The following is a 16,208-nucleotide window of genomic DNA, read 5'->3' as shown; positions in this document are numbered from 1 at the left end:
TGTCTCAGGATGTCAAAACACCCATGTGGGATATAACCTGAGTTTAGTCCTCAAACCTCACAGTGGAAAGAAGGAGAGAGCTGGCTCCTGAGAGTTGCCCTCTGATTTCACGTGTGCTGTGTGGCGAGTGCATGCATCCACACATGCATGTCACACACAATAAAGTAAAAATTAAAACCCAAGACAAACCTGGGAGTAGAACCAAGCAAGGTGATTCGTGCCTGTAATCCCAGTACTGGAAAGTCAGGAAGACTTTGAGTTCAAGGCTACATACTAAGACCCTGTCTGAAAAACAAAAACAAATGACACACGTGAAAGCAGGCGGTGGTGGCAAGCGCCTTTAATCCCTACACGTGGAGGCAGAGGCAGGTGGATCTCTGTGAGTTTGAGGCCAGCCTGGTCTACGGAGTGAGTTCCAAGACAGACTCCAAAGCTACAGAGAAACCCTGTCTTGGAAAAACCCAAACAAAACCATGTCCATGACCCTGTGGCAGCCACTGTGTAAATATGTTTGATGTAAGAGTCACAGCAGGCTAGGAGATAAGTGTTTCCTCCATTCACCAGACGGGCGACAGGCTCTGCCGAGTAGCATGCCCAAGGTCGTCTAGGTAGCAAGTAGCTGGTATGGGATGTGGCTATGGCCATCTGAGCCCACTGAGGGTGTTAGGTATACGGTTAGGTACCCACAACTTAGTACCAAGGCAAGACCAAAGACAAGGGCATCTATTGTGAGAAGCCCAGAAGCCCCAGGAGTGTGTGAAACGGCCCCGCTTTCTAAAACGCTATCTGGAGCAGGGCATGATGGCACGTGCATTCAATTCTAGCATCCAAGAGGCTGAAGCAGCTGGATTTCTGAGTTACAGAGCAGCCTGGTCTACGTAGAGAGTTCCCGGGCAACTAGGCTACACAACCGTCTCAAAACAACAACAAATATATCGACTCATTTGTTTGAAATCACACAGACAAAATCTGTGCAGATGTGGCCCACGCGCTGCGGGTTTTCAAGCCTTCTGTGTCAATGTGTCAAGAGCATTTCTCTTTTTTTTTGCATGAGCCATGAAAATAGGGAGGGAGGATTTTTGCATTGGCTGCAGCCTGATCCTCTCATTTTCTTCTGCATCTTTTGTTTTTGATTTGCTTTTATGAGTCTCAGTACAGCATGGAGACTGTCCCCAAACTTCTGATCCTCCTGCTTCAGTCTCTTGAAGTGCTGGGATTGCAAGTGTGCACCACCGTATCCAACACCAACATCTTTCCACTTCTCAGTTCATGATCTTAGAAGCCCTGGTTTTTCCTCTGATGGGAAAAACCCAAAAGCCACAACAGAAGTTATGGCAATTTCCCCCGTGATACCAATGCCATCTCAGGTCTTTTTCCTACAGAGATCAAAGTGTGCCTAGTTTGTCATGGTGTGGTGCCAAACACGTTTGATTCCCAACCCTTTGGGAGGTGGAGGCAGAGGCAAGCTGAACTTGAGTTACAGGCTAGCTTGGTCTGCATAGAAAGTTCCAGGTCAGCCTGGGCTACATAGTCAGACACCCCCTCCATTTCAAAATAAAGTAAGTCCAATTTTAAGTTGGTTTGTGTTCAAAAAGAAAGAAACCAAAGTCCACCCCACTCTGTTTTTTTTGTTTGTTTCTCTCAGCTGCACCCCCAGGGTTTTGAAGGAAGCCAACCAGTAGCGTTTGACTGTTAGCCCCTTTCCCAGCTGTCTGGAGAACAAGGACATGCGGAAGGCAGCTGCACTGGGGGTTGGGGCACCAGTGCCCGCCAGCTCAGGGTGCAGGGAAGGGGCTGAGGGGTTCAGATTGGACTCTATCACAGACCAGGAAGGGTGTCCTGTGATGGCTCAGGAAGGATGCCATCCCAAAGTCCTCTGACCCCCTCCATGTGGTCCGAGTGACGACATTAAGGAGGGCTCGGCTCATCTTTAAAGGTTTTTAAAGCTATGTCGGGACCTTGTCTACTGTCTTTCTAGTACTTTCCCTGGATCAGATGGTCACTGGACTCAACCCCACCACCCGCCTTACTGTCTTAGTGGCACTTATCGCTCCTTGAAACGGTATTATCTCTTTGCCTCTATAGTGTATGCCCCTTGTTCCTAGTTCCACAAGTTCGTCCCACCAGTAGGGTCCCATTTATTAAAGTTCTTGCACCCTGCACCTGCAGCTCCGCACACAGAGGACCCAGGCTGCTCAGCAGTCTTGGTCTCCCCCTGGCGGCGAAGTGACGCCACTACTTCTCGCCGAGCGCAAACACAAGACAAAGTTTTGGACCTGGGAAGGTCGTTTTACTCAGCAGGGAAGGAGCAGGCAAGGAGGGACCCTTGCAATTGAGGGACGTGGTCATGATGTGGGTGGAACCCCGGGTTTGTCTCAGCCAGCAGAAGATTGATGCACCCGGCGTCTGCCTTGGTCTGGGTGTGAGCCGAACCTACTTTCCCGACCTCACTCCGTTGGTCTCCAGGTCGGTGAGGTTGCCCCGTAGGGCTTGCTCCTCTTCGAAAGCCTTGAACAGGGAATTGAAATTGCCCGCTCCGAAGCCCTGTGGCGATGGAAGGCAAGAATGAGGTGGGGACTTAACAAGGAGCGGGTGCTTTTCTTGGGTGCGGCCTTACCTGGTGGTTGTGGCGCTGGATGACTTCCAGGAATAGTGTGGGCCGGTCCTGCATGGGTTTGGTGAAGATTTGAAGGAGATAGCCTTTCTCGTCGTAGTCTACCAGAATTTTAAGCTCCTGGGAGGGAGACAGTGGGCTCCGTTAGAGGAAGGCCCACCAGCCCTTGTAGGATCCTTGTGGGATCCTTAGAACTGCTTGAGGTCTGGCCTCCCCCCACCCCCATTCTCCCATAGCCCCTATCAGATGTCACTCTGTGGAAACTGGGATTCTCTTCTATGTTGCTGATGAGAATATAAAATGCTGCATCCACTTTGGGAAAAGAGCCTGGGAGTCTCTCAGAACGTTACACACGTCTTTCGCCTCAGAAATGGCTCAGCGTGTAAAAACACTTGCTGCCGAGCCTGACCACCTGAGGTTAGTCTCCGGAACCCACATGGTAGAAGGAGAGAACTGGCTCCCACGCTTGTGCCATGGATTCCCCCCTCCCCCCCACAATAAATAACGCAGAGAGAATGTCTTAAACATATTTGCCTGTGCCGGGTGGTTAGTTTCCCATATACACAAGAGAGGGAATGTCCGTGTAGAACCTTGTACACCAAAGTCCACAGAAGCCTTAGCCATGATAGCCAAAAAAAAAAAAAAAAAAAAACCAAAAACAACAACAACAACAAAAAAACCCAGAACCAACTCACAGCCACCCACTGGTGAAAGAATAATTACAATGTGATTTATCCACACAGTGGGATGCTATTCAGCCCTGACAAGGATCAGGTACCCCATAGGCATGGCCTGTGGGGCTGGAGAGATGGCCCAGAAGTTAAGAACATTTGCCAATCTTGCAGAGGACCCAAGTTCAGTTCCCAACACCCATATCAGGTATCTTACAACCACTGTGATTGCAACTCCAGGGGTCTGGTGCCTCTGACCTCTGCAGCCATTGTGGTGTGCACACACCCACGTGCAGACACATACCCACACATAAAAACAAATCTTTTTTGTTCTTCTTTTTGACTTTTCTTTGTTTGGTTTTTGGGTTTGGGGTTTTTTTGTTTGTTTGTTTTGTTTTGTTGTTTTGTTTTTTGTTTTCGACACAAGGTTTCTCTGTGTGTGTATCCCTGGCTGTCCTGGAACTCACTCTGTAGACCAGGCTGGCCTCAAACTCAGAGATCCGCCTGTCTCTGCCTCCTGAGTGCTGGGATTAAAGTTGTGGACCAGCTGTGTGATTCTTTTTTTTAAAAATAACTTTTAAAAAAGAGTTTTTATGCACATTGGTGTTTTGCCTGCCTGTATACCTGTATGAGGGTGTCAGATCCCTGGAACTGGAGTTATAGACAGTTGTGAACTGCCCTGAAGGTGCTGGGAATTTAACCTGGGTCCTCCAGAAAAGCAGCCAGTGCTCTTAACTGCTGAGCCATCTCTCCAGCCCTTTTAATAATTTTTAAAGATTTATTTATTTTATGTCTATTTGGTGCTCTATCTGTATGTATATGTATACCCGCATGCCAGAAAAGGACATCAGATCCAATTATGTATGGTTGTGAACTACCATGTGGGTCCTGGGAATTGAACTCAGGACCTCAGGAAGAACTGTTAATGCTCCTAACCGCTAGCTGAGCCATCTCTCCAGCCCCCAAAGTAGTGGCACATGCCTGGGGTACAAAAGCCATGTACAAAGTTCCAGGACAAAGCCGGGCAGTGGTGGTACACGCCTTTAATCCCAGCAGTAGGGAGGCAGAGGCAGGCAGATCTCTATGAGTTCGAGGCCAACCTGGTCCACAAGAGCTAGTTCCAGGAGAGGCTCCAAAGCTACAGCGAAACCCTGTCTCGAAAAAACCAAACCAAACAAAACAAAAACAAACAAACAAAAAAAGTTCCAGGACAGTCAGAGCTGTTACAAAGAGAAAACCATGTCTTGGAAAACAAAACAAAACAAAGTAAAAAAAAAAAACAAAAAAACCCCCAAACAAACAAAAAAACAAGTAAACGGGCTGGAGAGATGGCTCAGTGGTTAAGAGCACTGGCTGCTCTTCCAGAGGTCTTGAGTTCAATTCCCAGCAACCACATGGTATCTCACAACCATCTGTAATGAGATCTGGCTCCCTCTTCTGGCGTGCAGGCATACATGGAGGCAGAATGTTGTATACATAAGAAATAATTTTAAAAAATGTTAAAAAACAAACAAGTAAACAAATAAACAAAACCCACAAATATTAAAAAAAGAAAGGAAGGAAGAAATAAAGAAAGAAGCAGACTGGTCACATCAGTGAGTCCTGGGTTTGATTGAGAGACCCTGCCTCAGTGAATAAGGTAGAAAAGTGATGAGGATGATTTCCAACATCAACCTCGGGCCTCCACAAGCTCACATGCATCCCTCACACAGGCAAATGTGCACATACATGTACATACGAGAGAGAGAGAGAGAGAGAGAGAGAGAGAGAGAGAGAGAGAGAGAGAGAGAGAGAGAGAGGAGAGAGAGAGAGAGAGGAGAGAGAGAGAGAGAGAGATAAAAAATTTTAAAGTTATAAAAATAAAAACAAGCCGGGTGGTGGCGGCATACACCTTTAACCCAAGCACTCAGAGGCAGAGGCAGTTGGATTTCTTTTTTTTTTTTTTTGGTTTTTCAAGACAGGGTTTCGCTGTGGCTTTGGAGCCTGTCCTGGAACTAGCTCTGTAGACCAGGCTGGTCTCGAACTCACAGAGATCCGCCTGCCTCTGCCTTCCAAGTGCTGGGATTAAAGCGTGCGCCACCACCGCCCGGCAGGCAGTTGGATTTCTGTGAGTTCGAGGCCAGCCTGGTCTACAGAGTGAGTTCCAGGACAGCCAGGGCTACACAGAGAAATTCTATCTTGAGAAAAAACAAAAAACAAAACACTGGTCCCTGCCAACCCGCCCGGCCTCCAGTCACTTCACACAAGGCCTTCTTTCTGTCCCTCACACACGTGGAGGCTGTGACTGTTTCAGGACCCTCGCACTTGTTGCTCTGTCTTTGCCCAGCCCTTCACGTGACCGGAACCTTATCACACAGATTTCAAGCGAAGCCGTCAGTTCGGAGAGGCTGTCCCCAGCTACTCCGCAAAGCAGCCTCAGGTGGGTCTGTTTTCACTCTGCTGCTTGTGCTTGTTCCTGTCTCTGACACCCCCTTTCCTGCACCCCAGATTTCCACTGCCTGTGTGGCCCAGTGGACTCAGGACTCTTGTTCTTCTAGCTAGGCATGGGCCAGGCCTCACCTCTAGCGTGTCCATGCTCTCCTTCACCTGGATCTTGGCTGTCTTGAGATTCTCCCGCAGCAGCTTGTAGTAAGAAGACGGGACAGCCAAGAACTCCATGCCTCGCTCCCTCAAGTGGCGGATCTGTCACGGAGCAGGGTCCAGGTCAGCCCGGTTGCCTAATCTCAACTACTGTAGCCAGGAGGGGCTAGCAGGGCAGGAGATGGCAGGGTCCTGCCCAAGCTCCTCTGTCAGGATGCCCCGTGACCTCCTTCCTATGTCTGAGCTGCACAGAATGGAAGTGATTGGTCTCACAGAAGTGTACTCCATGCCTGCCTTTCTATGTTAGGGAAACTGAGGCAGTAAGCTATGTCTGTCTCAGCATAGCGGCTGGATGAATTCGGTGGAGATGAACCAAGTGTGTCGCTTCTCTGCTTACCCCACAATGAAGTCACAGTCACAGTCAGAATTCAAGGTCCTCCATGGCCAGTACCACCTGCCCCATTCTGACTTCTTCCTGTCTCCCTCCCTCATTCGGTCCTAGCCATACGCTTCTCGCTGCTTCTGCAGCGTTCCTGGCTTCCTTATCTTTGTCTTGGTGGTCCTTTCTGTGTGGGGTGTCTCTTTTCAACTGCCTCCTCCACGTGGCCCTCGGTCCTGGCTGGGTTTATGTCAACTCGACACACTCTCTCCTCATCAGAGAGGAGGGAGCCTCAGTTGAGAAAATGCCTTCATAAGTTGGGCTGTAAGCAAGCCTGTAGGACATTTTCTTAACTAGCAAGGCCTCATCCATGGTGGGTGATGCCTTCCCCTGGCCTGCTGGCCCTGGGTTCTATAAGAAAGCAGGCTGAGCAAGCTATGAGGAGCAAGCCAGTAAGCAGCAGCCCTCCACGGCCCCTGCATCAGCTCCTGCCTCCGGGTTCCTGCCCTGCTTGAGCTCCTGTCCTAGCTTCCTTCAGTCATGGACAGTGATGTCAAAGTGCAAGCCAAATAAACCCTCTCCCCGCCAAGTTGCTTTGGTCATGGTGTTCCATCGCAGCATTAGAGACCTTAACTAGAACACCCTCCTTGATTGCCCTATTTAGATGCACCTTGCTTTATCTTCTGCTTTCTCGCACTTCCCAGCTTTTCCCCACAGCTCTTACACTGACCTGTTGTCTGTCCTTTGGGCCAGGACTAAACTAGTCCCTCCTTTAGGACTAGATAGGCTCTGGTCTCCTTGAATGTTGCATCCATAGGCAAAGCATATTTAATTTGGATAAAAGAACATAAGTGGTCTTGTAGTCTAATATCCTTGTTTGTAGACTGAGGCACACTGAAGCCCAGAGAGGGCACTGGATCCCCTTGGGCACACAGCAAAGTACCAGGAGAGCTGGGGCTGGAGCCCAGGCTTTCTTATACTTGGGACTGGATTTTTTTCCATCACAGTGGGCAGGGGTAACTCTGTGAGTTACATGATCTGGAAGGAAAGCCCTGTCATCCTCCCAGAGGGACTGCCACCACCCTCTCCTACTCTATTTGGCAGAGACTGTCCCAGCAGTGGACAGAGAGGGCACATGGGCCAGGAGCAGGGTTCTAACCGCTGTGATGATGTCGTCCGTCTTGAGAGCGATGTGTTGGACCCCGGCACCCCCATTATAGTCCACGTATTCCTGGAGAAGAAGAAGAAGAGGCCGGGCGGTGGTGGCGCACGCTTTAATCCCAGCACTCAGGAGGCAGAGGCAGGCGGATCTCTGTGAGTTCGAGACCAGCCTGGTCTACAAGAGCTAGTTCCAGGACAGGCTTCAAAACCACAGAGAAACCCTGTCTCGAAAAACCAAAAAAAAAAAAAAAAAAAAAAAAGAAGAAGAAGAAGAAGGAGGAGGGAGGAGACCGCTGCCGTTTGTCGGTCACTCAGATCTGTGCCCCGTAAGAGCCCTCAAACCTCCTTCCCTGTTCTTTCCCCACCTGAATCTGCGACTTCTTCTTGCCCGGCGCTGGTTCGTTAATGGGCATCTTGATGGACTCCTCGTAGTTGGCCACCACGATGGAGCGCAGAGAGCTGTATTCCGTGTGCACCTGCGTGTCATCCACGGACCAGAAGCGGTGGAACTGGAGGTTTTTCAGATACCTGCGGAGTGGCCAGGGGACACGCCCCTGAGTGCCTGGCCAGACTCACTTACAGCCATCTCATTCCCACCACTGAGCATGTGAGCGCTCAGTGACACCTTGGCCATCATAGATGTGAGAAAGGAAAGGGTCTCGTAACAAAACAGAAGGAAGCCAATACTCCCAACCGGGGGCCAGGAGCTTACTTCTCATCTAGAGGAGGGTGATGCTGATGCAAACCTATGGCTTGGATGTGCTGACCAAACTCATTTAATTGCCGCTGTGAGGTTTTGCAGAGCCGGGACCCTTAAAGGGCTGGGCTGTAGCTTAGTGGTGTGTTGTGGAATATTCCTTTACACCGTGTGAAGATGTGTCACCGTGATTGGTTTAATAAAGAGCTGAATGGCCAATAGCTAGGCAGGAAGAGGTTAGGCGGGACTTCTATCTCAGGGAAGAAGAAGCAGGACATGCAGGAAGAGAGGTAAAAGCCATGAGCCGCATGATGACACATAGATTAATAGAAATGGGTTAGTTTAAGTTATAAGAACTAGTTGGAAACAAGCCTAAGCTAAAGCCAAGCTTTCATAATTAATAAAAGTCTCTGAGTCATGTTTTGGGGGCTGGCGGTCCAAAACAGCCTGCTACTGTGGTTGAGTGCTTTTGTAGCTCCCTCAGCTGGGCCATGTTAATGTTCCCAGTTCAATATGATAATGTTGCCAGGTGGTGCACACCTTTAATCCCAGCACTCAGGAGGCAGAGGCAGGTGGATCCCTGAGTTTGAGGCCAGCCTGGTCTACAGAGTGAGTTCTAGGATGGCCAGGGATATAGAGAGACCCTGTTTCAAAGAACCAAAAAATACATATAAGTAAGTGGGCTTGGCTTTATCTTCCTCACGCGCAGGTCTGCACGCCCCGCTGTGACCTTGTGCAATAATAATAAGTAATGATATATAAACAGACTCAGGTAGGTAGCGACACTCCTCAATGAAGGTGAGAGTTTACACCGAATGCACGAATCTGCAACCTCAGTTGCCTCCCACTGCCTGTACCCTATTTCCTACTTTACTTAGAGAACTGGGGCGATGGGGGCAGGTGGGGCGCTCAGTGGGAAAAGCACTTGCTGCCAATCCTGATGGGTTCCATTGTGGGACCCGGGTGGGGGAAACAGAGTCAGCTCTTGCCGACTGTTCTCTGGCCTCTACACACGTGCTGCGGGATGTGTGTGTCCCCACACACAAGCACAGGAAGTGGTGGCACACGCCTTTAATCCCAGCACTGGGGGGCAGAGGCAGGCGGATCTCTGTGGGTTCAAGGCCGGGGACTCACCATTCTGAGGCAGATACCATTTCCTGGTCGGGTTGGTTGCCTACGATATGGTCGATGACCTCGAGGTTGCATCTGGGCCTAGAAGAGAGATGGGGTTAGAAGATGGGAAGACTAGCCCCCCCAAATCCTCTCCATTGCCGCGAACCTTTCTCCAACCCTAGTAGCTCACATTTATGTAGCAGACTCTGCTGTGCATTAGGCACAGTTAACCCGACAGCTCTTAACAGCCCCATTGACTGTCCTGGAACTCACTCTATAGACCAGACTGGCCTCGAACTCACGGAGGTCTGCCTGCCTCTGCCTCCTGAGTGCTGGATAAAAGGCCTGCGCCACCACCGCCTGGCTCTCCCTATCCTGTCTTATGATGAAGAAGCAGAGATGTAAAGAGGAGCCTCCTGCACAAGGTTCATGGGCTGGAAATGGAGCTGAGATGTGAGCCAGAAAGTCTGGCCGGGCCCTAGGCCTTCATCTGCTATACCACCGCTTGGTGTCTGTGCCACCTTCAGATTCCACCAGAGTGGAAAGGGGGGGGGGTGTCTCTTTCTGCCACTCCCACACCAAGGGGCACTCACAGTTTTGGAAGGAGGGTGTCCTTGTACACTGGGGCCTCGAATCCAGGTAAGAAATGGCCAGTGTAGTTGATCTTCTCCACCAGGGTGTGTGTGGTATCTCCATACTGGGGGTGGGAAGCAGCTGGAGTCAGGGAGAAGCCCCTACCCGCCAGCTCTATCAGGGTCCGGTGTTTTCAAGGCACCAGCAGACCTCTGCGTTCCACCAGGAATCTGACCCCGCCTCAGTGGGCAGTCCTTTTTGGAATGCATGGCTACTTGTCATTTGTTTGGTAGTGTCTTCAGTCTGCCTGTAGGTCCAGAAACTGTGGCCTGGGGATTCAGTTTTCTCCTTCATGGCTTTATTTATGTTTGGGATTGAGTCTAGTTAGTTCCACTTAGTTCCAGGGATTTTCCCGTGTCTACCCCCAACCCCCTAATGCTGGCCTAACAGGTATACTGGCTCTGCTCCTACCACCAGGGGTGGGGATTGAACCTAGGTCCTTACGTATGCCAGGCAAGTGCTCGACCACGAAGCTATGTCTCCAGCCACTACTGCACCTGGCTTTTTATACAGGTACTGGGGATCCGAACCCATGTCCTCATGTTTTTCTGTGGGTGCTGGGGATCTGAACCCACGTCCTCATATTTTTCTGTGGGTGCTGGGGATCCGAACCCATGTCCTCATGTTTTTCTGTGGGTGCTGGGGATCTGAACCCACGTCCTCATGTTTTTCTGTGGGTGCTGGGGATCTGAACCCACGTCCTCATATTTTTCTGTGGGTGCTGGGGATCCGAACCCATGTCCTCATGTTTTTCTGTGGGTGCTGGGGATCTGAACCCACGTCCTCATGTTTTTCTGTGGGTGCTGGGGATCTGAACCCACATCCTCATGTTTCTGCCCAGCACCCACCACACCATCTCATTTCCGCAGCTCTCTGTCCACTTTTTAGATCTTGAGACAGCGTCTCACTGAGTTGCGCAGGCTGGATTTGAGCCTAAGCACCTGGAATTTGTGATCCTCCTGCCTCAGACCCCAAGAGGCTGTGATTACAGGCCTTTCCTCACTTTTAGCAATCTTTAAATTTAATATAACTTTGAGGAAGAGGGACTGGCGGCTGCCCCGGTCTCCAGGTAACAGGAGTGCCACGCAGGCTCACCATCCCTGTAGAGAGTGACCCCTGTGCTGGGCATTGTCCTCCTGGGTGCTTTCCTGACAGGGGAGGGGTTGTAGGTGGAGAGACTGAGGCACGAGGAGGCTCAGTATGTGCCCAGGTCACGTGTAAGTTCCCGCTTCAGTATTTGGTCACGTGTGAGTTCCCGCTTCAGTATTTGGTCACGTGTGAGTTCCCGCTCAGTATTTGGTCACGTGTGAGTTCCCGCTTCAGTATTTGGTCACATGTAAGTTCCCGCTTCAGTATTTGGTCATTTCAGCAGTGCCACGGGGGAGGGGGTTTGCTCAGATGCCACTGCTCGCCTCTTTTTAATGCCCCCACCTCTGCTGAAGCTTATACCCCCCAAGCTGTTGCTTCCCACTGGGAAGGATGCCTGGCAGCTCCCAGCAGCCTCTGGGCACTGGTCATGCTTTTCAGAGGTCAGTCTTGAGAAAGGCTATACTCCGAGGCTCGTGGATAGGGTGGTGTAATGGACGAGTTGGGGGTGGTGGTGTCATGGTGTCTCCGTGGGAGTGGGCCAGAAGAGTTCACTCACCGTCTGTAGCACAGCGAACTTCACCTTCCCGAACTTGTCTTCCTCCACCCAGGGCTCCCTCACAATTTTGGCTCCCCGTTCCCGGGCTTTCTATATGGGAGACCAAATTGGGAGACTAGTGAGGGCTGGAGCCTCTCAGAGACATTTTGCAGGGCTCCTGCTGTGGGCTTCTGTGTGGTTCTGACATAGCAGGGCACTTAGCTAGCTACCTTCAGCTGGATTCTCTGGGACCATGCCTCATGCCCATCTGCCAGATAGAGAAACAGGTCCAGGTTTGAAGCTGTGCTTATAGGAGACAAAGCAAGCGAGCGTGCCTGTCAGCCCTGCCTTTACCAACTACTCTTTGAACCTGCTGTCTCTCCAGTCCTCAGTTTTCCCTCCTAGAAGAGGAGTGGTCATATAGCAACAGACGAACTGTTCTTTCATTGGGCACTTAGCGTGTCAGACCCTGTGCCGAGTGCCCGACCAGGCTCACACATTTTCTCAGCGGGAGCTCACTCACTGCACGAAGTGTTCCTAACACAGGCCGGGCACTGCTTTGAGGTTAATCTGACAATCACATGAGATGGGATTGCTACCTCCATTCGGAGGAAAGAAGCACAGAGAAGTTATGTCACGCACTCAAAACTGCACAGCCACGCACTAAACCTCTCAGTTCCCATTTTCTTCTGTTCAGTGCCTTGCTAGGGATGTTTATTAGGCAAGTGCTCTACTACGGAGCCCAACCCATGAGCAAGGAGACCTTCTGAAGGAGGGCCTCGTGTAGCCTAGGCTATCCTTGAACTCTCTGTGTAGCTGAGGATAACTCTGAACTCTGGATCTTCCCTCCGAGGCTCAGGGTGGGCATCACCATGCCTGGCTCTAGACTGCCTCTTGAGAATGTTATGGTCCAGATATGATCATTTTAATTCATTTTCTTTCCAACCTTCCAGCAAGGCTATGATTATCCCCACTTTGGAGAACTGGACATGAGATTTGCACAGAGAGCAGACGCAGTCAAGGATGGGGTGTGTGTCACTGGAACTAGTGTCCGGCCTGACTGCTGGGGTCCTAGTGGCAGAGGCTTGCTCTGTCCATCCAGCGGCTTCTCACCTGCACGATGTGCTCACAGTCCTCCACCTCGAACGCGATGTCCTTCACCCCATCACCATGCTTCACCAGGTGGTCGCCCATCTCTGCGGCCAGCAGGAGAATACAGGCAGTGGCGATCCGAGCCCCTATCCCGCCCTGGCCTTCTGGGCTCCAGTCTCACCCTGCCCCAATCCATGCCCTGATCAACTGTCAGGGTCACACTGCCACCCGCTGTGATGCTCCTCACCTTTGTTCCAGGGGTTGAGAGCAGAACAGAGAACAAACACGATCTAAAAAGTGGACAAGGGGATGGGATTGGTGGCCAGGAGAGGGTGAGGTGCCTGTCCTCCATCTTCCCTGCCTACTCTATGGCACCACTGGTGGGACATAAGACTCCACCATACAGGATCCCTGGAGCATGTGTTCCTGCCCCTTGTTGCCTCCGGTCCCTCCTGGTCCTCAGAGCTGGGGGTTTTCCCCTGTGGTAGCCTTGTGCTGGGTCCTCAGTCAGAGCCTCTAGAACTCCATGGATCCCATGGATCAGAGCCCATTTAAAGTCTCTTCTCTGACATCCTAGGTTTCTAGGGCTTCTATGGGTCCAATGCTAGGCTAGTTTGAGAAAGCCATGAAGCCAGGGAGATCCCGCTGCCTAGGGCATGAGTCAGTAGCAGCTTTGCCATGCATCTTGGAACCAGCTGGGTGTGTGTCCTGAAACGACAGGGTACCCCATTGCAGGACACACTGGAGCCCTCCACACCAGGACACCTGGGTGCATACTCACTTTTCCTTGCTTGATGACGTGGCTGACCACCTCCCGGGAACCCGTCTCCAGGCCCTTGTAGGCCAACGGCTCGAAGCCCATCTTGTTGCAGTAGAAGGAGGCAGCCTGGGTGGCACAGTGGTCAGGGGTTCAGAGGGGCATGGGGACCAAACCCGGAGATCCCTGGAAGGGATCCCCAATCTTCTGCCTGCCTTCTTGTTCCCCATTCGGAGACCCTCCTAGGAAGAGCAGCAACCCTCCCCTCCCTCTGAAAGGTCCCTGCTGGGGTCTGTGGATCTGATTGTGTAATGAGAATCCAAAGGGCCAGTTCTAGCCTGGCCTAGATCCTCCCCTCACAGTAGCCAATCCCAGCTGCAGCTGGGGCCAGCCCCCTAAAGGAGGCCTCTGACCTGTCCCCTGCCCCCTCCAGCCTTTCTACCTGCTTGGCATTGCCAACCCAGAAGGTCACAGAGTGGAAATGGAGGAATCGGCCTCGCTCGGGCTACAGGAAGGAAGAAAAAGGAGGTTGGATCCCAGGATGGAGTTTGTCCTTGCCTCTTTTCTCCAGTCTCAGTCCCCAAACCTAGGAGAATGTCACCCACCCCCCACATCTTTGTCTAGCCTCCAAAGACATCTCGTGCTAGAGGGTTTGAGCTCCTTGAGAGTTCAGAATTGGGGATCCCCCTCAGGAGCCTGCCCAGGGTTCTCAGAAGGAAGTGAGCTCATGTGGAAACGGCATGGGTGTCAGGGAGACCACAGAAAAAATCTAAACAGGTAAGCCGGGCGGTGGTGGCGCCTGCCTTTAATCCCAGCACTTGGGAGGCAGAGGCAGGTAGATCTCTGTGAGTTTGAGGCCAGCCTGGTCTACAAGAGCTAGTTCCAGGACAGGCTCCAAAGCCACAAAGAAACTATGTCCCGAAAAACAAAACAAAAGAAAAGAAATCTGAACAGGTTCAAGAGACCAACAGGTATTTATGGAGGGAGTTCTTCGGGAAGCTGACATTGAGTCCAGCTCGGTCAGCTGGAGGGGATGGGGATTCAAGCGTAGATGTCACACACCCCGTGGGCATCCTCCTCCTCCACTTTGACACCTTTGTCTTTCCCTTCCTCGGCCAAGGGCCCCGCATCTCTCTTCTTGGCTTACCTTTGGTCCTTTGTTGGTATAGGTTGTCTAGAGGGGAGAGGAAAGGCACAGTGAGAGGTGACGGCACGGACTTCACTCATGGCTACCCGCATGACCCAGACACACTTACCATGGTTGATAGTGGTCAGGAAGGCTGGGGCGAGAAGCCTGGGGAGGTTGGACGGTGTATTTATTGCAGGGCTAAGGCAGGGACCGCCCCTGGCCTGGCCTTCCTGGAGGTGGAGAGCTGAGTTAGCTCAGAGCTCCTAGACTTGGGAACCTCTGAGTCAGTTCTGACTTCACAGGGACAGGGCGGTTGTGCCAGCCTCAGAGGGAGAGGGGTGTTGCTATGGATCACTGGCCAGCAGAGCAGAGCCAGGACAAGAAGCCAAGGGCACATTCTCTCTATGTGGGGTGGGACTGTGATCTTTGCATCCAGGTTGAAAGCTCTGAGAGTAAGTCCAGTTTTAGTGCAGGGGCTATCTGATTGTGGGGAGTGAGCTGGGCTGCTGGGGGTGTGTTGAAACCCAGTTTGCAAAGCAAACATGTAGATTATATTTAGGGCAGGGTGCTCCACGGTTCCTGGAGGCACGGGTGTAGGGGGGGTTGCATCCTGGCGTAAAAGTCACCAAGCTTGGGAGTCGCAGTTTCTTTCTCTGTAAAATGGAAACAATAGCCAGGTATGGTGACACATGTCTATAATCCGAGACCCACAGGCCAAGCATGAGGATGCCCACAGTTCAGGTCCAGCCTGGTCTACATCGTGAGTGCTGGCCAGCCAATCCAGGGATATACAGTGAGACCATGTCTTAGAAAAGGGGTCAGGGTACGCAGTGATGGTTAATATGGAAGGGTCAATAAGATGACATGCAGTCTTTGGCATGGGACCTGAAGCATGGTATGGCTCTATTTATGCTGTCTGTAATCAGTTAGACTTCTTTGAGAGCTGAGGGGGGCCTTGGCCTTGCTATAATCTGAGTATTTATTAGAAGGGAGTTTAAGGCTTTATACCTGCCCCCGGCTCTTAGGATGCTGGGAAGGCAGAACTGATAGTTCTGGGGTGGGGGCAGGAAGGTCCAGGAGCTTTCATCCACATCTCTGGGTCTTTCCAGGAAGATGACGTGACAATAGCTGGTATTTACCCAAGGTCCCTAGGACACCCCCCCCTTTCATTCTGTCTCCACACCAGGACCTAAAACCTCTTTTTTTCTGGCTGACACCGGAGAGCCTGGCCAAGGACTCAGGTTTTGACTGTGCAATCAACAAATGGCAGAATGAGACCGTTTACTCTAAGTCCAGGGCCCAGGCTTCAAAAATGTGTAAAAGGCGTGGTGGCGCGTGCCTTTTATCCCAGCTCCTGGGAGGCAGAGGCAGGCGGATCTGTGTGCCTCCAAGCCAGCCTGGTCTCCAGAGTGAATTCCAAGATAACCAAGGCTACACAGTGAGACCCTGACTCAAGCCCTGCTCACCCAAAAAAGGGGGAGACCGGGCCAGGGAGGGCTCTCTGTTGGTAAAGTACTGAGCCCATGAACTCACAAGTATGTGGTTGCGTGCCTTTTTTAATCTCTGCACTGGAAGATGGAGACAGGAGGATCCCCAGGGCTCCCTTGGGCAACCAGCCTAGTCAACATGATGAGTTCCAGGGCAGTGAGAGGCTCCAGCTCAAAGGTCAGGAGTAGGGTGAACAGTACCTGAGGAACAACAGCTACGATTGTCCTCTGACCACCCACGAACATGCACACACCAGCATATCACACAAGT

At 51.5% G+C, this 16,208-nt stretch overlaps 1 protein-coding gene across 1 annotated transcript; it reads right to left on the bottom strand.

Annotated features, from left to right (window-relative positions):
* Positions 1–2,268: 2,268 nt before the first annotated feature.
* Positions 2,269–14,645, bottom strand: Hpd (4-hydroxyphenylpyruvate dioxygenase). The gene is made up of 14 exons (XM_075957459.1): positions 14,578–14,645; positions 14,469–14,495; positions 13,764–13,826; positions 13,346–13,450; positions 12,812–12,854; positions 12,586–12,668; positions 11,494–11,583; positions 9,809–9,912; positions 9,237–9,314; positions 7,771–7,933; positions 7,404–7,475; positions 5,845–5,967; positions 2,618–2,734; positions 2,269–2,544 (listed from the first exon to the last, which is right to left on the bottom strand). The coding sequence occupies exons 1-14, from the start codon at positions 14,578–14,580 to the stop codon at positions 2,434–2,436; spliced, it is 1,182 nt and encodes a 393-aa protein (XP_075813574.1). The 5' UTR covers positions 14,581–14,645; the 3' UTR covers positions 2,269–2,433.
* Positions 14,646–16,208: the final 1,563 nt, after the last annotated feature.

Source organism: Microtus pennsylvanicus, chromosome 1 (assembly GCF_037038515.1).
Source record: "Microtus pennsylvanicus isolate mMicPen1 chromosome 1, mMicPen1.hap1, whole genome shotgun sequence".
Classification (NCBI taxonomy): Eukaryota; Metazoa; Chordata; class Mammalia; order Rodentia; family Cricetidae; genus Microtus; species Microtus pennsylvanicus.
This window is presented reverse-complemented; position numbering and strand designations above follow the sequence as displayed.